Genomic DNA, 26,862 nt, shown 5'->3' with positions numbered 1-26,862 from the left:
AAGACGCATTTCCTAGCAAGAGGCAGCCAGGCAGCGTTTATCTGCAACTACATCTGAGCTCTCCAGCCAATAAAGCTGTGGGCGCCATCCGACGAGCTGGATAGACGTGGCTCGCTAGAAAGGACTAACAACATCGCCTCGCAACGTCCCAGAGATTTCGTGCCACCACGCATCAGCACACCTCTTGACAACGAGAAGTTTGCATCATATACCCACAAAATGGCCTTCATAGCTTCAATCACAACTGTTCGTCTCAGTGGGTAGCATGCGGTACCTTGGAGCATGACCAACCAGTCAACACACTCCAACAGCGCCAAGTCAGTCACTGTGAGCAAACTTACCAGAGATCGCGCCAAGCAAAGATATTATGTTGAATTTAGAAGTGGAAGTATGTCGTTAGGTACAGACTGTACAGCGCCAACGTAGATCAAATGATTGCACAGCGAGCTCTGATTCATACCTGTGTCTTACGATAGACAGCGATGCCACGTCCTGTGCATTGTAGAGGGACAAAAGGGATGCCCGGCCTCAAAGAAAATTCTGAGCTCTACAATAAATGCTAAATAGCCAATCAAGCCGCTTCAACATTATATCCGTCAAGTGGAATATCAACGAACATACAATCACACACCACAACCATATCAACTCACCGATCACCACGCACCAACATAATAATCAAATAAAGCCCTCCAAGTCCACCAATACCGCACACACCGACACCTATTTAATTGTATGCTCACCATCCGTGCACTCTTCAACGCTATCGACGACATCGGCATCCTCATACTACTATCACCAATGTCTTTCCTCCAGGACATCGGGTTCCTCAACATCCTCGACGACATGGGTATCATCCTGATCATCCGTCCACTGGGTCACCTCCACCGCTTCGCTGAGATCATATTGCTGGCTGACAAGTGAGCGTGCAGAAACATTGGATCGTGCTTGGCCGAAGGGGTTCGATCGTTGGATTGCTAGGAGGGTCAGAGGGGAGGCATTATTTCGATGAGACCTGGGGTACGAGGGGTTTTTGGAGAGTGGTAGAGATCAGGCTGCAGTCCTGACTTGTTGATATAATGCTGCGACTGCGGAGGAGAGGCGATGATTTCGGGCTAGGCACCTGATATTCGTGATCGTCCGCGGCATGCGTCTTGTCCAGAGATGAAGTGAGAAGAGAAGCGGAAGGCTCCATGGATTCTGACAGTTGAACGTGGATCAGGAAACGAAATGATGATCAGATAATGAACAGCTTGAGCATGAGAAACGAGTAAAGGGCAAGGAGCTGTCAGCTGAATTTCAAGTGAACAATCCGCGGGGAAAAGAATTCCTCGGGGTGTTACTCACACACTCCTTCCAACTCCTTTGTACTATACCCACCGCTTAATCCTGGATATCGCTTCAAAGTAGATTTCTGAATATATACTGCTCTTCTCAGTCACGATCCTCTCGCTCCGAGCTTGTTTCTCCCCCCGAACTTCCATTTTGCTGTCGAAAACATACAGTATCGAACGAGCAGAAGATTTCCTAAAAAAAAATTGTGGTGGAAGCTCTTCTCCCTGATTTCTGTTGAATTGACCCAAATTGGGGCCCGGATTTCGTTTCCTACTTATTTCGGCCACAATTCAGGAAGAAAGCAGTTGCTTTGGAACAGATCCAGTCTCAATAATAGCCTAGTTATCCATTCCAAGCAATTGAAATCCAAAAGACCAGTTCAATATCAAACCAGGCAGCTAAAATGTTGCTATGTATTGACACGGTTCATATCACCCTGTTTTGCCTTCAGTCAAGTCCTGCTCAGACGACAGGGACGAAGGCGTGTTTAGTAGGCTGTCTAAGGCACGAAACCACTTCTTCATCATGAAATCGTTGGGGAATAGAATATCGACGGATTTCGACGAGTTGTTCTCCACCCAATCTATTTGGATCCTATCATTGCCTGTTTTGACGTCAGCCCAGGGTATCACTTCCATACTGTGTTTGCGCCCTACCCTGTTCAGGCAATTGCAGAGTCCTAGGTTTGTCTCTCATCGAGATCCATCCTTTTAGTTTCAACCTTACCGCTGTGTCCTGATACTTGCCTCTGCTCTCAGGCTTCTGACTAGACACAGGTTCATCTCGGGAGGTGGGAGAGATGTCCTCGACGCAGAAGAGTAAAAAGCGCTTGAAGAGATAGACTTTGTACTAGATGGTCAAACCGTCAGCAAAGGTTCTCCAACAATGCGCCTTCTCTCGAACGAGGGGTTTCTATTGTGTAAGAACCGAGCAATACTTGTCTTTTCAAAGCACCCCTAAGAACAGGGAACGTTCCAAATATTACGAGTTCTCCAAGACTGTCAAATCGGAGGTCTTTCCAGTCTTCTAGCCTAGCATATAAGTAATCTAAAGCCTCGTTGCGGAGGTCGAGATCGATAGCCGCATTGAATTTCTCAATCACTCGATCTATGGCCTCGATACCAGACGTGAGATCTGCTTGTGCCTCGTCGTTCGCCCCAGTCCGGTCACGAAGGTCCTACGAGTGTTAAAGAATGGAGTGTACCGATGGAAAGAATCTGTACTTTGAGCAAAAGTGGATACTTGACAAGTCTCGGTAGTGGCCACATGATAAACATCTCTAATGTGTTGATGTCGATGGCGAGTGGATGATCAATCTGCGAGATTTTGTCAAACTCTCGCCGAGCAGCGGCTTTTGCCTGTCGTTGATTGCCGATGTACGGTACGTAGACACCGAAAGCCTCTTCGGATGTTGCAAACAAAGAGCCCCATCTTTGTGTATCTTCGGGCTGCAGTAGACTCATCTCTTCAATTTTGAGGAGAAAGGTGTTGCAGAATTTAAGGACTGCGTCAAGGCTGAAGAAGATCTCTTGGACGACATCGCGCGAGAGTAAATCGTGCTGTTCAATGACATTTTTCAAGTCACAAAGTTGGGTAAGACCGTGGACGTAGCGTCGCTCCGTCTCCACCAATTCACGAATCACGAGATCGCGGTATTTCTTGCTAGCCAAAGCTTTATCAACAGGTATCGTGGCAGTTGAGTCAGGTTCGATGGACTGGCCGGAGCCATGATTGCTAGCTTCGTGGTGAAAATCCATTTTGCTGACCAGAAGTTCTGAGTATCGTCGGACCTGGACTAGTGGCTGTTCTAAACTTTGTTCGTGTATAGTGGTAATGGGATCGCGGAAAAGGTCGACATCTCCGAAAGGATCAGACTAGAGGAAGTGGATAATATATGAATTCTGACAGCTGAAATTGTGTATGGAAGGTGTTCATCAGAAGTTCAGGCCCAGAAAGTTAAGCCTTAATATAGATTCCTGTCGTACTCAAGTCGACTTTAGATGGAAGTTAATACACAGATCCAGGAGATTCAGCCGCAGACAGTTCTCTCAAGGTGGGCCTGTCAATAGAATGGATGAGGGTCTTTAGATGTAGATGAAACGAAAATTGAGTCGCAGCCTGCCTTGTCAAATACCCGTATTGCGCCACAATGTATACCCAGCCACACCCACATCCCATCCCCCTTTTCCTCATTGGCTACAGTGGGCAAGTACCTGTACACACAATATGTATATTAGAGTTGGTTGGCTGCTTCATCTGAGCACAGTGCGTGCCAAAGTTCAACAACAACGATCTATCTTGTATGTTATACCAGATACAGCTGTTCTGATTTTTACAACTCGGTAAACCGGCCTCACGTTTAAGCAGTCAACACTTCTATATTCGGGAGCTTGTTGAGGCGGAGTTCCATTTTGCTGATACCAAGGTGCTTGTACGCGAGTCCTCTCCATAATTTGTGCTCAGTCTTTCACTGCGAATCGTCCAGGTCGCTATAGAACTTACTCATAGCCTACGCTGTGAACAATTGTCCCTTTAACAGATTCCATCATCCTGGGCTTGAACACTTCTCACCTACTTAAGAACCGAATTGCGCATATCTAAACAGCCTCAAACTGCGAAAGCTGAGTCATAGACCTGTCTAAGACAGAGAAATACATTGTTTAGTCTAAGCATACCAGGTAACCTGAAAATAATTGTACCATGTGAAATCGCACAACTGACAGCCTCTTGATTCTCAGTACAGACCATAACCCTTCAATAATTCCGCCCGACCCGCCCAGGTTACACTGAAGAAATACTCTAATTCTAGCTTCTCGCCCTTCTTTATATCTCGAATACTGGTAAACTCTTTCTTTTCGGTTATTGGCCCCAAATCGCCATGATATTTGGAACATCAGAATGACTGAACATCGATCTTCTATGCAGTAAATAACGCCACCGTAAGGGGCATTTGGTCAAGCATTGGTGTTTACTCCATCTGTAAATAACCCAGGAGATGGTAAAGTAGGATGTCGATAAGAAGTGAGGCTCTCTTGTATCCCGGCCCCTGATTGTGCAGCAACATGACAGTCTCCATGAATTTCCGGGGCAGAGTCAGAAGAAGTAGCATGTTCGACTCTCCAGGAGGTAGCACGATGATTGGTATGTCTCGTAGCATGATATCACCGGCCATGATGTCTCGACTCCCAGTGATACGTCTTCCTTTCGGGGGGATGTTACGATTTCATGACAGCACCGACTGGTGTTCTCAAGAAGTTGGAAAGAAGATACAGATCTTTTATGAAATTATACCCTAGACAATAGACGCTTAGAATGTATTGCGATAAATGGATGGCAGAGTTGTTCGGACTCAGCTACTAAGCATGTGAGGTCAAAATTATCTGCACCTACAACTTCGACGAACACTGCGAAGATCAAGCTCTATATATTCTGAAAAATGATGTGTTCCATCCCTGCAACCAGATAAGTCAAGGAGTATTCTAGTCCGTATTTAAAAGGTTTTGGACGTTCAATGCAAGGCAGACGGGTGAAGGAGATGCTGCTTTTCATCAACCAGCTCGTACGGCTCAGGTTTCGAATCCCTGTTCATGGGACCTGAGCTTGTGATTATGGGTAGTTCAATTTTGAAAGCTCTTAAATGACTATTAAAGGGAACTCTGAAATGGATGGTAGAATGGAGGACGTAGGAGGCCAGAGCATACCTGCGCTAGCGGCCGCCTCGGTAGCCAGGATGCAGAACGACAACAACAACAATCAGTAAGTCAAAGGATAAGCGAAAAGACAAGTCTGCACTGAAAGCAATAAATAGATCTTTTCAAATAGCTCATCACCTAGTCAAGACTCTCAAAATCTCCTGTTGCCCTGCCTCAAAGAAATCCTAGCCCAACCAAATCCTGCTCGCAATCCACCTAGAAACCTCCTTAAGAAAAAAGTGCGTACGCAAAACTAAAACCGACTTCCTCCGAGTCTTGACCATCCACGAATCACTTCTACCAGGAGATGGTAAGTCTGTACGCCTCCTGCTCAACAGCACGGGCCATGACGGCGGCCTCATCCCGCTTCCAAGAGATGGTAAGCCTGTAAGCCTCCTGCTCAACTGAGCGCTCCTTGACTGAACTCTCATCGCGCTTCCAGGAGATCGTGAGCCTGTACGCCTCGGCATCAACTGCACGAACAGCGAGGGGCTTATTGATGCTGATGTCCTTGGATCCCTCAGGAAGAGTGCAGGTGATATCGCCTGCGGCATCGGTAACGCCTGTGAAAATTGGGATGTTAGCATTCTGTCGTTCAGAATGTTTGGAAGGAAATTTCGAAATCAAGAGAAATGATTGAACCGGTTACTACCAGGATGACTTACAAGCACCGGGAAAGTTGGAATCGAAGACTGGCGCAGTTGCGTACTCGCAGACGATAGCGCGGGATGAGGCGTCACCATTCACAAAGTGGCACTGCTCTGGAATGTCTGATCGTGCGGCGACTGCTATTGTGGAAGCTGTCAGTTGTGAGTTCAAGAAGAAAGAAAGAAGTGGGATAAGTATGACACATGCGAACGTACGGGTCAATGGAGCAGCGACTGCAAAGGAGGCCATGAATGGCAAGAAAGCAACAATGGTGGAAGTGGTGAATTGCATTTTGAAGTGTGGAAGGCGGTAGAAACTTCTAATGAGTTTTGTGTTGAGTGTTTAGAAAGGGTTGTTTGAGCTTGTAGAAGTGTTGTTCTGAGTAGTTTGAAGTGCTTGTTGATGATGAGGACTTGTAAGAGGGAGAGGTTGCCCCTTCTTATACATGAAATGCGTCTCCCCGTTCACCCTCCTCGGCGAATGATTTTCAGCTGAAGCGGACCAAAAATGTTGTCTTCTCTGACATTAGCACCCTACGACGATAGCATTCTCCAATTCATTATTGTAACAAGGATATCTCCCCGACGGGCATTCAAATTCCAGCAATGAGAGATCACAAGGTAAGCACGTAAATCAGAAAGATTTCTCAGCTTCTGTATGTGGCCCATCATGGAAGAGTATCTCACCGACGGCTATTTGGTATTCAGCTTTGAAGTCGGAAAGAGGCGTCTCCAACAAGGAGATCTCGTCTGCGTTGATGCAGTGGTCGTAAAGAGGCGTCTTCAACAGGGACATCTTATCTGCGGTGATGCATTTGTCGTAAAGGCCGAGTTTATCCATGCCTTGGGTAGGGTGCGGGGAGAACATTCTGCTGCAGTCACTCGGAGACTTCCTGCATACATTTATGAAGCGATTACACACTTTTGGATACAAGAAGGATAGAACGTGTTCACCGAGTAATTATTTCGGTGATGGTTCGAGAGCTTCACGGACTCGCCAGCGCTGGTGTTTGTTGATTAGCCGTGCTTGGCATCGCATCTGCAAGATCCTCAAGATAGATTAACTCAATGCAGTCATCACTTTCAATCCGGCCTCGTCCGTCTTGGCAAAATATTCTCCGGGGACACGAGCAGTACACCAGTAGTATCGTGCAGGCTTGTTTTGACCTTCCTAATTGAGCATCTTTCATTTCAGCCTTCGCTTGCTGTTCTGCGTAACATCGCATTCGTCGCTTCAATCTGCAGCCCGCTACATGTGAGAAATTGTTCATTGGACGTATGTGTGAGAAGCTTAGAATCGAGGTTTGAGTTCGAAGCTGAACATTCTTCATCATGTGGAAGTCACTATCCTTGCGAACAACACCACACCTGCTGCATCCCTGCGCGCGTCGCGTCAGCCTCTACCACGGCTACCGAATGCAGAATATATTGGCTAGGCGGACGAAATAATAGGCTGAACAGATGCATGTCATGGACTTAAGATTTTTGGACAACATGTTTAAAGTTCTTCAGCCTTTCGTCGGTCTCTCCGAGGGATTTAAAGGCACGGCAATTGGAATAGAAAGCATAAGCAGGAACGAGACAATTTCTTCATACGGAGGAAAGTTGAGACTTCTCGGAAACATAAGCAAGAGCAAAATCATTTCTTGTATTCAGACCAAAGCTGTGACTTTTCAGATTAACATTTGTTCATCCCGCTATCCACTCTTACTAAATTAATATGGCGCAGTGTCGAAGTCAGAGCAAAATCGACCAAGTCGCATGGGAAGCGACCTCCTACTCAGCAATTTCTACTTCTGACAGCGAAACCGATAGTGAATTGGAGCCCAAGACTTCGTCAAAAAGATCAGAAGTTCAGAGACTGCTTCCTTGGTTCCTGCATGTTGTGCTCATTCTTGCGTACACAGCAGTCTACATCCTATCAGTTCAGCATCGCACAAACGTTGATTCCCTTGGGATCCCGTATGTGCAGAAAGTGTTTGAAGTAAACCCTCACCTTAACAAATCTACCGCAAGGATATACACTGGGGAGCCAAGTAATGAGTTGGAGGCAGCATGGCACAAACTGATGCGATGTGAGCAATTCTGTCCGAGACAAGAACAATGACTGACAAACAATAAAGATGCGAACATACGGGTTCCCGAAGAAGAGATTATACGTCTTGATCGAATGGAAAATTCTGTCCGGTTCACAGATGGGTCAGGTTACTTCGGACAGATGACCGTTTTCCATCATCTACACTGCATTGTTTGACAACACAAACCCCCGTTGCTCTCCTCAAAACTGACTAAGCTGCAGAAACGAATTCACAAATTCCTGAATGTTGAACATTACTGGCCAAACGCAACAGCCGAGGAACTGTTCCTTCTCCGCGCGCACAACTGTGGGTCCTAGCTTCATTTCTGTCCCTGGGTGTTCGTACTGACCTAGAAAGTTCACTGCTTGGATACCCTTCGACAAGCTATCATGTGCCATGGCGATACTTCGCTTATAACTTTCAAATGGGGCACAAAGCAGCCAGTCCCTTCGGCGAACTGGTCCACTCCACACACCTGTCGCTCATGGGAGGCCCTGGAAGAATGGAATAAAGAGAGATATGTAAACGTGTTCCAACCTGGACTCGTTGTTCATCCTAAATTTGGTAAGAACCTTCATGATCCAAATATATTTGGAGAGCATGCCTAATATTGATAGGACCGGCTTATGGGGCCCCTTCGGAGCGTGAAGGCACAGGAACTGTGATAGAATAAAGCCGTAGGATGTAAAGCGTTCATCAAATAGCCTTCCAAGTTGATCAGTTTCATGTGCTGCTGCTACATTACCTGTCAATGGAAGTGAAGAGGACAATTGCCATCATCCTCACTAGGTCGCCGGGACTAACATAATTTTCAGCAGTTGGAAGCTCACCTCAGAGGCAACGAGCTTCATGCGACAAGCTTAATCCTCGACAAAAAGAATGGTCAATCTAGATTTTGATGTAATAAGTCATCACCTTTTACTTTCTGTGCTGAGGCTGCTTTTCTCGATGTGATCTTGGCATCAGTGAACTCCTGATTGATAAATTTGCATATGAACGGAGAAAGATACAAGACCTGCACATACGACCATAGACTGAAGAGAAAAGGGCATCCCGTCCGCTCTGCCAAACTCAAGCTTCAGATCGGTGGATTAGTAGTTGGGTGGGTGACCACCAGCGAATACCCACTGTTGTATGTTTTTACCTTTTTTTGGTGGGGGCTGACGAGGCGGATTCTGGATTTGGACAAGCAAGACCGTATGGGTGTAGTGCATCATATAAGGTATCCTTGGGGGCATAAAGCCAGGCATCGCGGTGATCTGTTGTGAGGATACTTACCCTTGAGAGGATCGAAGAGATGTTACTTCTCCAGACACTGTGGCATTTTGACTCGCTTGCATCCTTCGAATCAAAGAAAGCTGGCAACTCAAGAAAGAGGATCTACCGAGTCCATTTACTGCCGCCAAGTAGATCGTGAAAGCTTGAACGCACATACAACCTAGTCAAGAGGCCCAAGGGAAGGACGAATTCTTCAGTGTGACTAAATGATCTTACTCAACTCGACAACGAGCGATGCCTGCCAATCACGAACGGCACGTACGGGAGGTGTTCGTGTCCAGAATGCCCACCCAAACATGCATTCCATTTCCTCATTTAAGGTCATCAGTCCTGGATACGGCGATGGCGAACAGATATTTCGTAGAAGTTACAAGCGTTATTCATGATACGCTATAGCGGATATAGTAACTCTCACCGGAAATTGTCTGTATTTACGGGATTTCAGTTCTCGAGACACAGGCGAGGTTCTAAATGTGTCCGCATTGTGCCAAACCTATACATAAGCATCGAGAACTACACATAACGACGTCCTAGTGTGCGAATCCTGCTATGGGAATAGAATGACCTCGATTCGGAGCCTGGGGCACATGAAGTAGCGGAAGACTGACCCAGATTTGAATATGGGGGTGGTCTGAGGAGAAAAGCCTTTCTAGCACAGTGGCACAAGATGCAGGACGGCAGAACCGCGACTTGGCCAATTGAGCCTACGGACAAGTTCCTCTTTAACTAACCTTGACCTCAGGAGACTCATCTAATTCAGTGGTGACGGGCAGTGGACGGCGCTCGTGCTCGGAGCGGACGAACGTGAAGTGGCGTGAGAGGACTCATGGCGTTTTCTGGTGAGCCGTCGCCGGACTGAAGCCAATCGGGCCAACCTGCTGATCTTCAGGGGGTGCGGATGCGCCGTCAGGCCGTCAACTATGTGGAGAGGTAACAATAACCGGGTAAGACATCCAGGGAGTAGGGGTCCTTGGAAACTGCATGGCACCACCCGCGACTTCATCTTCATGTCATGATATTAGGTAGGTACAGGTGGCCACGTGCTCTCTTGAGCAGTTTGGAGCAATGACACATTATCGACGCAGAACAATACCCTGTCTCATATACGGCAATTCGGAGAGGTCCAGTGAATGCCACTGAGACCATCAACTTGGCTTTCTGTAAATCGAACGTCCCCTGTTACCAACACCGCGGGGCGATCTGCTCACACTTTCCTCCCAGCCCGTTTCTGAACCCGGAGAAAGACCTCAGGCTGCATGTGATGTACGCAGTAAAGGTACGATGCACGAAGGCACCACCTCAGTTCTCCCAGACAACCGAGCTCCGAAATCAAACTTTCTCGCTCGGAACCTTGCCGAATGACTACAGTGAGGCAACCTAGGGCTTCGTAGAGCAGAGTCCAGTGGTAATTGTCATGACCTGAAGCATGCATCTCATGTTCAGCCACATACCATCAGATGCATGCAACATGAAACAGATGCGATTTTTCAGCCGCGTTGCTCTCAGAACCATCATTTGCCTGCTCAGAATTCCCCAGAGCTTTTGCACTTTGACCTTCTCAGCGTTGTTTGCTTGAGTCGTTTCCGTCCCCCATTCGAAGAAAATCAAAAGTTGATCTCACAATCGCGACCCACACAACTGGATTTTCAGATGCAGATGCCAAACCATGACACATATGAAGACGAGAGATTCATCAAAGCACTCAGAGTCTTCAGCTGCAAGTTTGTGTTCTCGCCAATCTCACAATTACGCCACCGTGGTACTTGGCGAAAGCTTGACGAGTGCATGATATCACGAACTCGTTAAAGGAACCTCATTTGCCCAATTGGATATGCGCGGCATCGGAGCAGGCGCCGCTGCAAGCCAAAAATCACGCGTCAGCAGAGACTTTTCTATTTGGGAGTTCCAGACTGGCGGGTGCGTTTGTTTGCATTAGACAAAGCTTATCGTTACCAAGAGATGCCAATGAAAGCTTAGCATTTCATCTCGACGTTTCTCGGGACCTGTGGCGTTGGCTTGTGCGAGCTATATGTAGAAATATCTTGCAGTGTCCACCTTCACAGTCGTGATATCAGGACTGTGTGATATCAGCACTGGGAGGCGCAAGTGTTTGTTCCAGCCCTTGGCAGAGAATTTCTCTTGTCGGAGTGTCTTCCGTATGTTCGAAGAGTCTTGTGCCCATGCTATCTACCACACGTCCATTCGAAGGCCACCAAGTCGTCACATCATGGATGTCTTCAATATTGAAGGTTTTGGCTTGCATTGTGGCTGTCAGCATCTTTTGGGAAGCATTCATGAGGAGTAGGGCTGCTGGATATTTAATGGAAAGGTTCCTCTCCCCAAGATAGATCTAGAGCATTCGTCTTCAGTAAGTCTCTATATCGACGTGACGACAACGATCTTTCCGTTTCGGAAGTCCTAGAACTGTTTGTCATCATGTTGACCCCAAAGCCGCTTCTTGTCAGCTTGGCATCATCATTGCTAGTTGGTCTGACCTCAGCAGCAGGAGTTGGGCCCAGTCCGGCGTACAAACACCTCTACGAATTTCCATTACCTGTGCCGCCAGTCGCAACCCCACTTACGTGAGTTGACTTCCTCATTGTTCTTTGTTAATCGGAGATTGATGTAGTCATCAGGACCTATACCAAACCAAACGGCGCAAAGATCGACTATTATGAAATCCGCATCAAGGGTTTCACCCAACAGGTGTATCCAGAGCTTCCACCAACCAAACTGGTAGGGTACAATGGAATTTCTCCAGGTCCCACATTCCATATGACTTTTGGTACCGAGGCAGTGGTACGTTTCATCAATGAAGGAAACGACAAGCCAACCGTCACTCACCTGCACGGCTCCATCAGTAAGTCAAGACTTGCTGACCCCCATTCCAAAGCCTCTCTGACATCAAAACGCAGCACACCCACCGTGGGACGGCTGGGCAGAAGACACCATTCCTGTCGGATACTATAAAGATTACTACTACCCAAATGCCCAACGAGCTCGAACTCTCTGGTACCACGACCATGCAATCGATCATACGGCGGAGAACGCATACTTCGGCCAAGCAGGATTTTACCTCCTTACTGACAACGATGAGAAAGCGTCGGGACTCCCACAAGGAAAATATGACATCCCGATGGCACTCTCGTCGAAACAGTACGGCAAGGATGGTCAGCTTGTGTCCCCCGCCACGCAACCAGGTGTCAGCTTGTTTGGAGATATCATCCATGTGTAAGTTTCGCTAAATGTCCATGACAGCTTTTTGACTTACGAGCCACTAGTAACGGGCAACCGTGGCCATACCTCAATGTTGAACCCAGGAAGTACAGATTCCGCATGGTAGACGTGTCTATCAGTCGCGCATTCCGCTTGTACTTTGTCACTGATCTTGGGATCCTTGAGGATGATACGGCACACCACATTCCATTCTACGTTGTCGGGTCCGACAGTGGCCGAACATCCAAGCCTGTTCAGACTCCCGATCGTAAGTATTCTCCGAGTTCTTTGTTATCATTACATGTTGCCTCGAGATGATTCCGATTGGATACTCATATAGAGCAATCTTCTCGCCTCTTGGCAACACATTTTCTGCTTAGGAAAGCAATACTGACTTTGAGCTTCCCTGTAGTCTGGATCTCTATGGCCGAGCGCTGGGAAATCGTTGTAGATTTTGCGCCGTATGCTGGGAAGTCGATTTACATGAAGAATTTCTACACCGTGCAGGCCGATACTCCGTACAACAACACCAATCAGGTCATGAAGTTCAATGTCGGAAGCTCCGCCCCAGATACTTCCAACAACGGGGCGATGCCCCCTTCATTTGCTCCACTTCCCCTTCCACCTTCCAAGGACTTGTCCAAGCCGGACCATATCTTCAACTTTGAGTCAAAGTGAGTTTTGAGTTCTCCCTCAAGTGCTTTGGGATTGAAACTGACCCGGGAAAGAAACGGCGCCTGGAAGATCAACGGTGTTACGTTTGACGATGTGAACAACCGGGTCATCGCCAAGCCACCACGTGGATCCGTTGAACTTTGGAAGCTGGTTAACAATGGCGGAGGATGGTCTCATCCAATCCACGTTCATCTCGTCGATTTCCAAGTTGTGTCAAGACAGAAGGGCTCTCGTGGAGTTCAGCCATATGAAGCTGCAGCCATGCAAGATGTTGTGCTTCTGGGCCAAAATGAAGAAGTCTATGTACTCGCCCGCTATACTCCTTGGGAAGGCCTTTATGTAAGTCTCCCCTTCTTTCACAGGTATTTATAACAGAACTGATGATGCAAAGATGTTCCACTGCCACAATCTTGTCCATGAAGACCACGCGATGATGGCAGCATTCAACGTCTCCTCCCTCCCAGACTTCAACTATCCCGACAACACCGCACGATTCATCAACCCAATGGATCCCCGCTTCATCTCAAAGAAGTACGATGCTTCAGTTCAGACTTTGGATAATGCTATGAACGTCGTCCTGCCCAGTTTCGGAAATCTCAAAGCATATGATAACCATGAAGGTGCTGAGGACGCACTAGTTTCGTATTACAAGACTGCTACCAGTACGATTTCCGACACAGCGCCGACGCAGTCCGAGTTCAACGGGAAGGTGAGGCGCGAGGCATATGCTACTGCTGTACCGTTCACTGCATAAGTTGGGTACGAGACTGGGATTCTCTTTTGTGGAATAATGGCTAGCCTGGCGTCGGTGCATGTTCTTTGGGTAATGATTATGAATCTAATTTGTAGCTTATAATTTACTCGCCTCATTTATAAACCTTCTCAAGCCAGATTTGTCTGTGAAACTGCGGCGCTCCTCGCTTGAACGTATGCTAGAAGAGGCTTGTCGACAATCAACCTCTCCATTCAAATGAAGAGCGTCTGGGGCCCTGTGATCCAATTAGGTGATTCGAAAGTCGACGGCGTCGTACACCAGCGTAAAAGAAATCGTATTTCGATCATGTTACCAGTGTTTTTGGATACCATGCCTTGTTGGCCCGCCTAGAGACGCAAGTAGAGTCCTTGCGGAGCAGGCGTAAACATCTGATGCGAGAATAGAATCGGGGAGAAGATCAGATCTACATATCATGCTCGAGGAGTCATTAGCAAACCTCTTATGGCCGATTCAACTTCTCCCTGCTTCTGAGTCAAGCGATTGCGAAGGAGGTCTTCATCCCCAGTCAAGGTCGAGCGAAGAACATAGGAACGACTGAGGCACCCCGTCAATATCGAAGCATACAACGCACCTTCCTCGCGAAAGGTCGACGCTTGTGGTCATCTCCGAGCATCTCACAGAGGCATCCGTTATCTGTTCCTTGCCTGGATTAATCTTATGCGACGCCGCGAAGGCACTTCGCGGTGCCTGCGACAGGCTCCTTGGTTCGAAGCCGTGCTCTCTCCCTCATCCCATGTCCTACATCACCCCTTTCGATTTGCGCAGGTAAATTTACAAGCCCTTCTACTCTACCGGGCCTCTGGACCTTGCTCTTGAGAATACTCACAACATCTACTCCAGCTGCAGCCAGATCCACAATCCGCCTGTTTTAACGTCACCCAGTATCAGTTTGTGCGGACTAGACCTGTCGCTACACCTTTTCTTTACTACGACCTCGGCGGGCCGGGCCTAGCACTGGAATGTCCACAAATGGCACCGCGCACAATCACCAACAACCGAATTGAATTCAGACGTATGAATGACGTTGGGGGAACAACATTACCAGGTCTCCGATGAGAGGTCAGACTGCCTCCCCACCCAGAGCGCCCAAGCCAGACTGTCGGTCAGCACTCTTGGAACATTGCCTATAAAGTCCTTACTTCTTCAAGATTTCGCACATCTTCGTCTTCTTCGGGACAACCACAGCAACGCTGTTTGAAATCAAGTGGTCGCGGGCCTCCTTCACGCTTTCCTACCATGCAGGCAGCCATGGTACCCCGTTCGTCAACCATCTCCTCACCTCACACCAAAGACGAGCCTACAGACGATGGACCCCCTATACTACAGAGAGATGTCCAGGAACCATACTCAAGCCTTTATTCATCGCCGGATTCACGGCCTGTGGATTTGCAATCTCCCATACTGGAGGAAGCAGAGGAAGGCGACATGAACAATGACGCGGCGAGTACGCCCACCAAGCCCATGGGCAACCACGAGCCGCAGAAATATGTGCTCCAGCTCGAGCCTCATAACTCAATTGCACACGACGCCATTCAAAGCTCTTCATCGACACCAGCCACTCCTACACCAACTAGAGCAGCGACCCCACCACCATTACCAACAGAGAAGGACAAGTTATCAACCGCCTCCCCTAGAACTCCACTCCAGAGGAGAGCCACTGCACAAGATAAGCCATCCGTCAAACGAGGACTCTCAGGACTATTCAAGCGGACCGTTTCGCAGTCTGCGAATGGCCCTTTCGAGAAACATGCCAAGACTGCTGCGACTCCTCTGTTCCCAGGAGCCGGCTTGCCTGATGACAACGGATCAAATGTCGTACCGCCCAAAGAGCATCGTGTCATGCCAGTTCGAAGAATGTCAGGTACCAGATCAGCCCACACGACGAGACCTAATTCACCGCCCTCCCCTACGTCGCCAGCGATTAGAGGGGAGAAGGCGCCGCCCAATGCCACGGGAGACTCGCCTTCCAAGATCGCTTTTGCGAGTACCAGAAAGAAAAATCGGTCATTAAGTGGTCTTGGACTTCGAGAAATTCTCACCAGACACAAAATCACATTTGCTCCACAGGAACTTGAGCCAGAGCCCGAACGGCGGAATCGTGCTACAAGTGTGGATTTTGAAAGCTCCTCGCAAGAGGGGACCCAACAAAATGATCCGCAGGTGCAACTTCCTTCGAGACAGGTCTGGGGACTGGCAGCCGACACAGGTACAGGGCTGAAGTCACGGCGTTTGAGTATGAGCCTCCCTGACGCCTTCATGGTCAACGAAGTCGAGCTGTACTCGGAATTTTGCGATCAGAGCAAGATCATTGGGCGACGAGGAAAGACAGCGGGAAAGGGGGCCACGGCCCATGTCAAGCTTATGTATCGAAAGGGAGGTGGCCCCCATGAGACATATGCTGTGAAGGAGTTCCGAGGGAAATCGACAAAAGAGAAGAGCGAGGATTATGAACAGAAGGTCAAGTCGGAATACTCCATTGCGAGGAGTGCCCATCATCCAAATATCGTGGAGACAATCCGTTTGTGTACCCACAATGGACGATGGAATCATGTAATGGAGTTCTGCGACCAAGGAGATCTCTTCAGTCTCGTCAGCCAAAAGTATCTATCCAGAAAAGGTCGCCTTACCGACCGACTTTGTCTGTTCAAGCAGCTCATCCAGGGTCTCAATTACCTTCACACCCATGGCATTGCTCATCGTGACATCAAGTTGGAGAACCTGCTCCTCACGAAAGACAGCAAACTTAAGATTACGGACTTCGGAGTTTCTGAGGTCTTTGCCGGTATCCATCCTGGGCTACGAGCTTCGGGTGGGCAATGCGGGAAGGACATGGGCGAAATCAGACTCTGTCCTCCGGGAATCTGTGGTAGTCCACCATACGTCGCTCCAGAGGTCATTGCCAAGACAGGTAAGTAGGGAAGTCTACAGACCGCCACGTACTGACTTCTGGTTCAGAGGAGTACGATCCTCGGCCACTAGATGTCTGGGGTGCGGCTATTGTGATGATCTGTATGACGGCTAATGGCGTACTGTGGAACGAGGCCAGATCGGGAAGTTCTCCCCTGTATGATGAATTGCTCCGAGGATGGGCGAAATGGAACTCCAAGCATACGGTCGAGGGTGTTGGGACAACAGAAACCGACTACCCATTTGTGCCATTCTTTGACCGACACATTGACCCACCAGCGCTACGACGCGTTCTTCTCTCGATGTTGAATCCGGAACCATCAAAGCGAGCCTCAATATCGACTGTCGCCAAGAACAGATGGATCAAGAATCTCGAGTGCTGTCAGATCGATAGCTATGATGACCCGAAGACAAGTATCGACGCCTCTCGAGCTCGCTGCGGCGGCGGCACCAAGGATAAGACTGTGGTCCCTCATCACAATCATCTTCCTCCCACCAGTCATCTTGGGCATAAATTGGTTCGACTTCCTGGTAGCACAGAGATGTGATGCGTTCAACATTTCTTCTGGACTGCGATGACCGACTTCAGCGGGCGACGAGGATGGCGGTGATGCAGGTACAGTTGTCTTGCTGGGACAGCGGATTGAATTGGCGTTGGAGATCTCGTGAAGGAGAACATGGTGAGCCTTTGAATTATCAGAATACCCTGGTGGTATAAATTAAGTCCAGAATTGAGACTTGTGGATGGAAGGTGATAGACCAGGGTGATCCTGAAGAGTTTCATAGCAGTCGCAAGGAGCCAGGGAGTGTAAATTGGAAAAGACATGTATACTTAGCCCTTCTTGAAAACTGCATAAGATCCAGATGGTACTTGTGTGAGTTCAGGATTAGTGTTGTCTTTGAAGGCGTCAAGAGTCACTGAGAGCCATAGAATGAGACAGACCGCTTCAGACGGGAAGCTCCGGAAATCTGTGCCCCTTGGACTTCCTAGGTAATCAGCTTCAGCCATGCTTAAAGCTTCTGGATGAGCAACATCTACGATGAGAATACCAAGACCGGTGCACGTACACTCAACATTGTTGGTCGCTTTGTGCTCATCCTTAGCCAATACAGCAGCAAGCCACTCTCTATTGTCATGCCACATCATGTCAACCATTCCGAACTGCCCGCGCTCAGCCCACTGGCGTCCAAGTACAGAACATCATCAACCGCATATCAATCAAATACATATCGAGCACAAATAAACACACGAAGCAGGACTTGACAAAATCGTGGCAGCACAAAATCCAATACAAGACACGCCTTGCGGTACTAGAAGAAATGCAGCATGGAAGTGGCGAGTAGATAGAGGAAAGGACACCAATCAGGGAGCGCGGTGAAGTCAATTCAGAGATGTGAGGCCGGGGAAAGCTTGCTCGGCGGACTCAGCCTCGGCTGGGATCAACTTGACTCAGCGAGCTCAGGAACTGTGGTAAAGACCCCTGGAGGGATCCATGTACCTGGGGTGTGACTTGGACAGGCCTTCTTTGCGAATCAGTTGTCAAAGGGAAGGGGAGGCGAGACTGGCTGAGGTGGAAGGGGCAAGTTTTTTTTTTTTTTTTTTTTTTGGGAGGGGTGCACAAGAAGAACAAACAAATGGATTTGGTTTGTAAGTAAAAGGGACACGTTTGTATCGATTTAGAAGCACCTCTTGCTGCCTCCTAAGATGAAAATGTTTTTAAAAATTAATATATCAGATTCGGACGTGCTGCCCTGGATTGGGAAATTATAGGCTGATTAAGGTAAGATTAGGATCACGGTGCATCGGAAATCGGAATCTGTGCAGCGCATCGCATCGAATTTCGTCGGCCAACATCGAAAAGATAGAGGCGAAGGCGAAGGCGGGGACGCGGACGCGGAAGCGGTGCTGTGAAACGCATAGGATAGCGAGGATAGCAGGGCAGGACAGGGGAGTGACAGTGAATTGAGCACTTGCTGACCAGGTATTGCTCGAAAAGCCAGCACAGCAGAGCACGGCTGCATGGTATAGCCATAGGTACCTACGGAGTACAGCATAGCAAAGCAAGTACGGCAATCCGCCTCCAGACAGAACAGGAGAAGACCTCCGGGAACTCCACTTCTCGCTCTTCCTCTCCCTCTTCTTGTTCTCAAGTCCGAACATCCTCTATCTCTGCCATTGCTCTCTTCTTCTCGTCGCATCCAGGTCTTCGGCACGGCGTCGTTTCAACCGACCCAGCTGGCCACTTTCGTAGGCTACACTACCGTGCCTGCGCTGGTGAACGGCGAGGAACAGGCCGTCGACTTCGACTCCAATGGCAATAGGGGATCTCAAGACAAGGTTGCGCGCAAAGTTCACCCGAAGACATTCCACCGCATCGACATTCTCGCAGTCCTCCGCTGACGGCGAGGCCCAAGGTACAGCGACAGCTCACAGTCCCTCATCGACGCCAGGAGAACACGGCCGCAAGGCCAGATCGGTCAGGTCGCGCGCGAGTCATAAGCCGCCATCAACATTCGGAGCTGCAACAATCGACGAGAAGGATGTGCTGGCAGGAGGTGAGGTTGAAGCTGGAGGTGGATCAGGGACGACGGGACTTGTAAATAGTGAGGCTGCTGGCCCCAAGATCGTTAGTCGGGACGCCGGGCAAATCCTACCAAAGCTACCACCAGACCACCACGGGAGTAGCGATCGACGCGAAACACCTGCAACCTCGACTACGCTACTGTCAACATCGAACCTTCCACCCCTCGCTCTCGAAGCTGCCTCGCCGCTCGACGACCCCAAACACGACAGCTCCTCAACAGCAGACTTCCCCACCCCGAATACCGATATCCAACCTGTGCTGGAAGAGGACGAGGACGATGGGAATATCAGCCCCGGAGCTAATGGCAACCAAGAGATAACTGTGACCAGCCCTGGCAGTACCACGACCAACGCTGCGAGCAGCCAGAGACCTTCCGAGCTTTCCAGACGCCAGAGTCTACTGCCACATCAGCAGACGAGATTGATCAAGACACTCCTCGAGACTGAACTGCCAGCGCAATCGAGAGCTGCGAACCTCGACTATTTTACTGCCAACGGTCCTTCGACAATCAGCGCCAACATGGTGAGCAGGAAGATGTGGGTCAAGCGCCCGGCTGCGTCGGCGACACTGGTCACGATTCATGAGGACGACTTGGTGGATGATGTACGGGAGATGATCCTGAAGAAATACGCCAATTCGCTGGGGAGGAATTTCGATGCGCCAGATGTCACGTTGAGGATTGTACCTAGGGAACAACGGCAGGAGAGGACGTTGGGACCAGAGGAGCCAATGGGGAGGACACTAGATGCATACTTTCCGGGTGGACAGACTGTGGAAGAGGCTTTGCTTATCGATGTGCCAGTGAGGAGGACTCCAAAGCCAAGTCCCCAACCCCATCGGATATATTACGATGAGATCCGACCTACAGAAGCGGGTTCGGATTACTTTCCTCCTATGCCACCCGCTATTCCTTCACCACATCTTCCGCACAGTGTTCCGGTTGGGGTTAACGGTCAAAATGGGCACCATCCTCTGACAGCACATTCCATGTCAGTCCTCACGACCGGACATGTTCCAGCACTTCCCTCGCCTGGTGGTTCCTCAAGGAGGCACCATAGCAATAGACCTCGGATAGGTCGTCAACACACATCATCCCCTACTGTTATCGGCGGTCTGTCACAGCAGCCTGCGGTAAATAACGGTACGCACGCTTTACTTCGGGGTTCACGTTCAAGAGCTCACTCAAGTGCATCAGAAAAATCCAATGCACCTCCCGTTGCACCTCCCCTCCCCACTCCACCTGCACCACAACCCAATGATCTTGCTTCTCAAATCCAACGCGTTGCCACTCCTCCCCCTCGCGTCTCTTCTCCTCGTCCCCAAAGCAATCACCCTAAGAGGTCTAAAAAGGCAAAGGTCGAACACCCGTCCCTCCCAGCGGGCATGCTGAACGGAGGCGTTCCCCCAATTAATGTCCTCATTGTCGAAGATAACATCATCAACTTAAAGCTTCTAGAAGCATTCATGAAGCGATTGAAAGTCCGTTGGCAAACAGCCATGAATGGACGTGAAGCTGTAAACAAATGGCGAGCTGGAGGGTTCCATTTGGTGCTGATGGATATCCAGTTGCCAATTATGAGCGGATTGGAAGCCACGAAGGAGATCAGACGGCTTGAGAGGCTGAACTCGATAGGAGTGTTCAGCAGTAGTGCAAGCTCTTCTGCGCCGGAAACTTCGGCGGATGAGCCCGAGGGGGAGGACAAACTTCCGAGTACGGTACTGTTCAAGAGTCCAGTCATTATTGTGGCTCTTACGGCGTCGTCCTTGCAGTCGGATCGTCATGAGGCTTTGGCGGCTGGGTGTAATGATTTCTTGACAAAGGTATGTGTATCCGTTCTGCGTCCCAGGACTATCTCCACCTCTTCTACTTCCTACTATCGACGTCCATTTCTAGCAAACATGCTAACCCCCTCACCAGCCCGTCAACTTCGTCTGGCTCGAACGCAAAGTCATGGAATGGGGCTGCATGCAAGCACTGATCGACTTTGACGGCTGGCGCAAGTGGAAAGATTTCTCGCAGCAAGCCGACACGGAAGACAAGGGCGGAGCCAAGAGCGCCAAGCTCTCAGCTGCGAATAAGAAGAAAAAGAACAGGAGTAGTTTGGGGGCTAATCCGGGAGGAAGTACGAGTCGACTGGCGATCCAGGAGGAGGTTACCGAGAGTGAAGAGGGGAAGTAGGGGCGGGAAAGGATTGGGGGCGGGGTGGTGGTGGAATAATGGGAGGAATGGGAAGGCCGATTGGAGATGGGAGAGCCATGACCGACTGAGTGATACCTACTGCATCATGTTACGATACATTGTAATTATTTTGTTCTGAGTTTTTCATTTTCTTTTGTCTGGCTGTGGCGGTTTAGCGAGCATGTTTACTTTTTCCGTACATCCAGGTATTTGACATGATGCGGAATGATCATGCGTACATACATACATACAAGCATGCATAAATATATGAAGAATGCAAACCTTCTTGTTCTTCCCCTTGCTCACAATCCTTTGTTGGAACAGATGATTTGATCTTTCACATCTTGGAGCTTGCTTCGGTTGGAGACTCGTATATTAGCAGAGAGGACTTGCTTGTTTGCTTGCTTGCTTGCTAGGAAGCCCAAGTACAGGATCGAGAGGCTGGAGGCTGGCAAGTGTTGTTTGCTGTGATCCTTATCTGACTTCCTGGATTTGGAAAAGATATGGGAAGGGGAAGCAAGAAAGATGGAGGACGTTCAGGAATGAAGCCTAGAGTGGCGTGAAATAACGGATGCTGTCGATGAGTAAAGGTAGGTGTGAAGAGTCCGACTGTGCTGTAGGCGACGTTGGAAGTTTGTGAGGTTGTGTAATTCTTCTGCTTGCATCTGGGTTACGATGGTAACCAGAGCGCTGCAGGGAGTGGCCGTCCAGTAGTCATCGGACGACTGAAACTCGGTGTGTATGAACCACCTCTTGCAATAAAAGAAACACCAGCTTGCGTCTCCTGTGCGGAGAGGCTGACGTGCGATGACAGCCCCCCCTCCAGTACGGGCAACGTCATCGAAATCTTGACCTTTGCTGGTGCTTTATTCATGAGCATACAAATATACGTCAACTCATTGAGGAATACAACCAGAAATCTGCAGCAAGCTGCAGGCTATTAGAATCACTCTACCAAGAACTCCAGCACCTGATGCAGAAACTCCAAGAGCAGGATCTTCATCACACCGAAGAAAATCTACAGGGAAGAATAAATACCGCTGCAGATCAAGCTTGGAGACATATGTATACAATTAATTTCCGTCTTGATCAGCTCAGCTCTCGCAAGTACAGCGCAGGAAAGAAGCTTTGCTTCCAGGCGAAGTTCATCCAGCGGTAAGACATGATCAAGAATGGCTTGATTGACTCCGAAAGTGCGATTAACACCTTGCAAGAAGTGGCAAACGATGTTTTCTCTAGGAAAGTATCGATTAGATCATTTGATCCTATCTGGGCATGCTAATCCCAGGAGGGTGGACCAGAACTCACCGAGCATGAACTCGCTCTCAGAAGCGACAAAATGCAATAGATGACAGCAGTTAGGAGTAAGCTACACGGCATGTGGCAAGTTCGCTAATATGGGGCTCTGGAGAAAATGGATAGAACTTTGCGTTACAAGAAAAACTGTCGTCTAAATTGAAGGTCCCAAGAGATTATCCGGTGCTGTTCCTCCTCATAGTCTGGTAGCGCGTCACTACTGAGAGTAGAAATCTTGAAATATGCCAAACTTAACGAACAACTAGCACTATAATTACTTGACGGCTAGTACTCTCACTACCCCACATGAAGTGGATATTCTCAATCTTGAATTTAGGGGCGAAGTCTCGCAGGACCTGGTTGATATGAGAAACGGCATTAGGATTTTCCAAGGAACCAATGCCAAAGTGCTGCGCGACATACAAGACATGCTTAAAGGAGTGATGAGTAGAACTGATTCAAGAATATACTTGAAATCTGCAGAAGCTGTGTAGAGTGGCGCAGAACATTCATTATCTCCTGGAATAAGAGGGTGGACTGAATTGACTTGCAAGGCCGGAAGCTAGTTCGGAGTAAACAGACAAGCGAAAGTTTAAAATGAACTCCTGAAATAAGCGAGGGGAATCTAAATCGATCTCATACCTCACTTATGAAAGTAAACAGAAGTGCGGCATGCAACAAAATATAAGTAATATCGTTTAGCGAGGGTAATAGCTCAATCACTTCACTGAGAAGGAGTCGATATTCGGCTATGCTCCACTTGTCAAATTCGATGAATTAGCACCCAACCAGGAAAGCCCTCTTCCTATTTGGACGTCTCTATTTTATATCCACAGCATTGTCGTGCCCATGTTATTAATGATTGTTCGCCATCGAGTCTACACTATCTGAGCTATTTTAAAATCTACAGATAGATGTAGCAAAAAGGCCCTCCAAGCGAGCTCATCGCATCCCGGATTTTCAATTCCGGCGCCAGAGGACCCATGCCCAACAAATCATCGAGCGTGGTATTCCTGGTAGGAGGGTTATTGAAAACAGTAAGCGTACCATCCAAGTCCGTCAAACTCCCCGGCAAGTTCAAATTCTGATGGATCCAGTACGTGCGGTCGATCATGGCGTGATGCAGGTAGAAGACAGGGTCTCCAGGAGATTGGTAGAAATCGGATCCAGGGTCGCCACCGATTGTATAGTGCCCTGCGGAGTGGATTCCTAGGTTTCCTTTCGCGAAGTCACCGTTGATGTTGTCTTGGAAGGCTTTCACCCCGCGGGTGGTGATCAAGGTCATGATCTGGGGAGTCGTGGTCCAAGTAGAGGATGCGTAAGGGGAGATATCGCGTTTGAGACAGCGAGGGTTGTAGGCATAGAAGCCGTTGGGGTTGGCGACGACGCCGTCCATTGTCGGTTGCATTGGACCCATATTGTTGGCCATGCTATGAAATTATCAGCACGCTTCAGATTGAAGAATTAGTTGGGGGTAGGTACTTCTTGAAAGGTCCGGATTTCATGCAACCGCCGCCTTTCCCAGGTGGGACCCAGATTGCTCCTCGTCCTGCAACAGAACCGTTATGTGCGACGAAAGAGCCATCACTTCCTAGAGACGTGTCGGAGCCATCGAAGACTGGTGACTTGGCAGGGTCATGAGCCCACGTACCCCAGTTCCAATACTGTTTGTGTCAGTCGTGGTAATTGATTCAAGGCAATGTAAATATCACTCACCGGCTGAGCACCTTTATACCCGCACTCGTACTTCAATACTTGCTCATAAACGAAAGTGAAGTATCTGTGCCATGTCAAGAAATTCCCAGTGCCATGGATCGAGCGACTGTAGTTGGCATGAACGACAATGAAGTCGTCGAACCGGGACTTGGCTCCTGGGTAGAGAGTGTGGTCTACTTGTGAAGGCTTAGCCATCAAGCATTGAACAGAACTGATGTAGGCCTTGCGCTCTGAGGCAAACATATGAGCCCTACGGAAATCAATACATCAAAACTATTCTGTAGCATGAAGAAGATGATCGTACCAGTCCCTTCTAATGCTGACATTGAGCAATGAACAACCTCCTCTCTTGACTTTGGACTGGGCAGCTGCCTCTTCAAACTCAGTGAGATTCGCCAGACCAGCAAGGCCTAATCTTGCAATGTCATCTTCTGGCGTGAAGCTCTCGATTTCCTCAAATGCATTCGCAGTCTCCTGCCTGGGAGAAAGAGTGACAGCCGAAACCGCAGTCACGGCTACTAAGAGGTTGACAAAATGCATTATTATTGACTGGGAAGGGATGCGAGAACGTCGAGGGAGATCCTGGGGCCGAGATAGAGAACGTAAGACTCCTCTTCCGGTTTCAGGTGAAAAGGCTTCGCGAGGAAGAGCCGAAGGATGAAGGAATAGCTTGTGGATGGACTAAGTCGAGACCGGATGCCGTCTTCGGCCTTCATATAGAGAGATCTAGGTGCATTTCCACGTGGCTGTCAGTTCCAAGATATGAAATACGCATTGGTGAAAATGAAGTAACCGGCTTGAACAGCCAATTGATTCTCATGGATTACCAGAAGCCCGAGCGGGGCTCGGAGATGCCAACCTGGGATTAGCTGTAGCTTGTACTTGGCTGCATGGAATTGTTATGGGAGGATCAGAATCCCATCAACCCAGCTTCGTGGTCGGAACAATTGAGATGTTGGTTTATCCTTGTTAAAGTTGTTATTATGCGAGTGCCACTGTTATACGTCTTGAGACCCGGTCTCGGATTCCATACCAACGAAATAGATCCAGGAAATTTAAGATAACCATGTGATCGAAGTACGTAAATGAAAGAGAAAGCATCAGATTGCGTGATATCCTTGATGAAGTTGAGATAGAAACACTTGGCTCGCTAAATTAATCCACCAAACATGGAAGTTCTCAATTCTCGCCACCCTTACCTCCCGCTTCAGTATTAGGAGAATGCCCGTGACAAGGTCTTGAATGTTTGTTTGCCAGTCTCCTATCTTCCAGTGTTGACTCCTTGTACTTTCTAGCCCTTTCGATTTATGCTTCTATTAATACGGGTAATAATCCACAAGTTTCCCAACATTCCCCTTTCTTTTGCAACGTTTGGGCTGCTGTGATATAGAGGTTGACGTGCGCGAACGTGAGCGAAAGTGCCTGAAAGAGCTTGCGTGTGCTGCGAGATTTCCAGCGGTCAATTTCTCTTTTTCGAGTGGGGGGCGGATCCCAGAGCTTGCAGGTGGCTTATCGGCCCAAGACGTCCGGGACGGCTTCCCCAGATTGCTGCAGGATTTTACCAGGTAAACAATCCCGCTTCACAAAGACAGCGAATCGGGAAATGGGCCAAGATCCTGTGCCTTTCCGTACTCCGAAGATGCTTATTTTTCGAAGCAAGGGGAAGAATCTGGCTGAAATTTCGCGGTGCAGCGTATCGCTTTTCGATATAGACGCTTATGTTCTTGAAACAGGCTACATGATTGATTGAAAAGGAAGCCCGATCAGTTGGCCACAAGTTGGAAGTTGGGGAGTAAATGTTGGCAAAGCAGAACGTCAATTTGTGACAGTGCTACCTAACGATATCTTCGACCTGACGCAATTGGAGAATCCAGGGTTATTTAACAAGAACACTTGAACAAGCTGCTGATCTCTGGATTTATGCGTAGATAATCATTATCCACGATGTCATCCAACAAGTCGTCTGCCGTTTCATGCTCCTGTGATCAACTTTCTGAAGCAAGGGACCGAAATCGAAATGTTGAACTTGATTATACCTTGATACTGGAAAGTGTTTACAGTTTAAGTAATGGAATGTACTGGCATGGTTTCCATGTTATTCTTTGGGGAGATTTGCTCCGCCACACATGCAGGAGGAACAAATGTTTCCGACGGGACAAGCGAGAGGAAATCTTGAAATTTCCAAATCCAACGGATGGCCCTGGTACACCCTGGAGCAGAACTGCAAGGGACAATCCCATCAAGCAAGAATTGAGGGACTTTAGGTGTTATAAGAATCCTTGTGACAAGCACTGTCTTTTGTTGCTCCTGGTCTATGAGCTGTAGGAGCACCATGCCTCCACCACGGACCCAACAGAACCAGGACGACGGGGAGATTCTTTCAGAACACAACATGACCCCTTTCATTACTGGCATCCACTAAGATGAAATTCAGAGAACCAATGATTTCCCTCTCCCATCAATCTATATCCAGGAACCAATACCGA

At 48.6% G+C, this 26,862-nt stretch overlaps 9 protein-coding genes across 9 annotated transcripts; 5 read left to right on the top strand and 4 right to left on the bottom strand.

Annotated features, from left to right (window-relative positions):
* Positions 1-1,763: 1,763 nt before the first annotated feature.
* ONS95_004450 (uncharacterized protein) lies at positions 1,764-3,089 on the bottom strand (the record flags this gene model as incomplete). Its single annotated transcript, XM_058497810.1, has 4 exons — positions 1,764-1,936; positions 1,989-2,181; positions 2,270-2,509; positions 2,556-3,089. 4 exons carry the CDS (start codon positions 3,087-3,089, stop codon positions 1,764-1,766), a joined length of 1,140 nt encoding a protein of 379 aa, XP_058352538.1.
* Positions 3,090-5,143: 2,054 nt separating this feature from the next.
* ONS95_004449 (uncharacterized protein) lies at positions 5,144-6,055 on the bottom strand. The gene is made up of 3 exons (XM_058497809.1): positions 5,888-6,055; positions 5,690-5,809; positions 5,144-5,587 (listed from the first exon to the last, which is right to left on the bottom strand). Exons 1-3 carry the CDS (start codon positions 5,961-5,963, stop codon positions 5,322-5,324), a joined length of 462 nt encoding a protein of 153 aa, XP_058352537.1. The 5' UTR covers positions 5,964-6,055; the 3' UTR covers positions 5,144-5,321.
* A 1,152-nt stretch (positions 6,056-7,207) lies between these two features.
* Positions 7,208-8,714, top strand: ONS95_004448 (uncharacterized protein). Its single transcript, XM_058497808.1, has 5 exons — positions 7,208-7,746; positions 7,795-7,919; positions 7,971-8,055; positions 8,107-8,313; positions 8,367-8,714. Exons 1-5 carry the CDS (start codon positions 7,392-7,394, stop codon positions 8,420-8,422), a joined length of 828 nt encoding a protein of 275 aa, XP_058352536.1. The 5' UTR covers positions 7,208-7,391; the 3' UTR covers positions 8,423-8,714.
* A 1,324-nt stretch (positions 8,715-10,038) lies between these two features.
* On the top strand, positions 10,039-13,672 carry ONS95_004447 (uncharacterized protein; the record flags this gene model as incomplete). Its single annotated transcript, XM_058497807.1, has 7 exons — positions 10,039-11,609; positions 11,664-11,887; positions 11,943-12,258; positions 12,309-12,511; positions 12,656-12,917; positions 12,972-13,257; positions 13,310-13,672. The coding sequence occupies exons 1-7, from the start codon at positions 11,464-11,466 to the stop codon at positions 13,670-13,672; spliced, it is 1,800 nt and encodes a 599-aa protein (XP_058352535.1). The 5' UTR covers positions 10,039-11,463.
* A 1,257-nt stretch (positions 13,673-14,929) lies between these two features.
* ONS95_004446 (uncharacterized protein) lies at positions 14,930-16,609 on the top strand (the record flags this gene model as incomplete). The annotated part of the gene is made up of 1 exon (XM_058497806.1): positions 14,930-16,609. One exon carries the CDS (start codon positions 14,930-14,932, stop codon positions 16,607-16,609), a length of 1,680 nt encoding a protein of 559 aa, XP_058352534.1.
* An 86-nt stretch (positions 16,610-16,695) lies between these two features.
* ONS95_004445 (uncharacterized protein) lies at positions 16,696-17,148 on the top strand (the record flags this gene model as incomplete). Its single annotated transcript, XM_058497805.1, has 1 exon — positions 16,696-17,148. One exon carries the CDS (start codon positions 16,696-16,698, stop codon positions 17,146-17,148), a length of 453 nt encoding a protein of 150 aa, XP_058352533.1.
* Positions 17,149-17,432: 284 nt separating this feature from the next.
* ONS95_004444 (uncharacterized protein) lies at positions 17,433-18,313 on the bottom strand (the record flags this gene model as incomplete). Its single annotated transcript, XM_058497804.1, has 1 exon — positions 17,433-18,313. Exon 1 carries the CDS (start codon positions 17,754-17,756, stop codon positions 17,433-17,435), a length of 324 nt encoding a protein of 107 aa, XP_058352532.1. The 5' UTR covers positions 17,757-18,313.
* Positions 18,314-21,359, top strand: SSK1 (ssk1 response regulator receiver). Its single transcript, XM_058497803.1, has 2 exons — positions 18,314-20,326; positions 20,381-21,359. The coding sequence occupies exons 1-2, from the start codon at positions 18,913-18,915 to the stop codon at positions 21,172-21,174; spliced, it is 2,208 nt and encodes a 735-aa protein (XP_058352531.1). The 5' UTR covers positions 18,314-18,912; the 3' UTR covers positions 21,175-21,359.
* A 2,057-nt stretch (positions 21,360-23,416) lies between these two features.
* ONS95_004442 (uncharacterized protein) lies at positions 23,417-25,538 on the bottom strand. Its single transcript, XM_058497802.1, has 4 exons — positions 24,681-25,538; positions 24,377-24,626; positions 24,143-24,324; positions 23,417-24,090 (listed from the first exon to the last, which is right to left on the bottom strand). Exons 1-4 carry the CDS (start codon positions 24,914-24,916, stop codon positions 23,565-23,567), a joined length of 1,194 nt encoding a protein of 397 aa, XP_058352530.1. The 5' UTR covers positions 24,917-25,538; the 3' UTR covers positions 23,417-23,564.
* Positions 25,539-26,862: the final 1,324 nt, after the last annotated feature.

This window comes from Cadophora gregata (assembly GCF_030347475.1).
Source record: "Cadophora gregata isolate MNR1 chromosome Unknown scaffold_14, whole genome shotgun sequence".
In the NCBI taxonomy this organism is placed as follows: domain Eukaryota; kingdom Fungi; phylum Ascomycota; class Leotiomycetes; order Helotiales; family Ploettnerulaceae; genus Cadophora; species Cadophora gregata.
The sequence above is the reverse complement of the archived record's forward strand: the minus strand, read 5'-3'. Positions and strand labels throughout refer to the sequence as shown.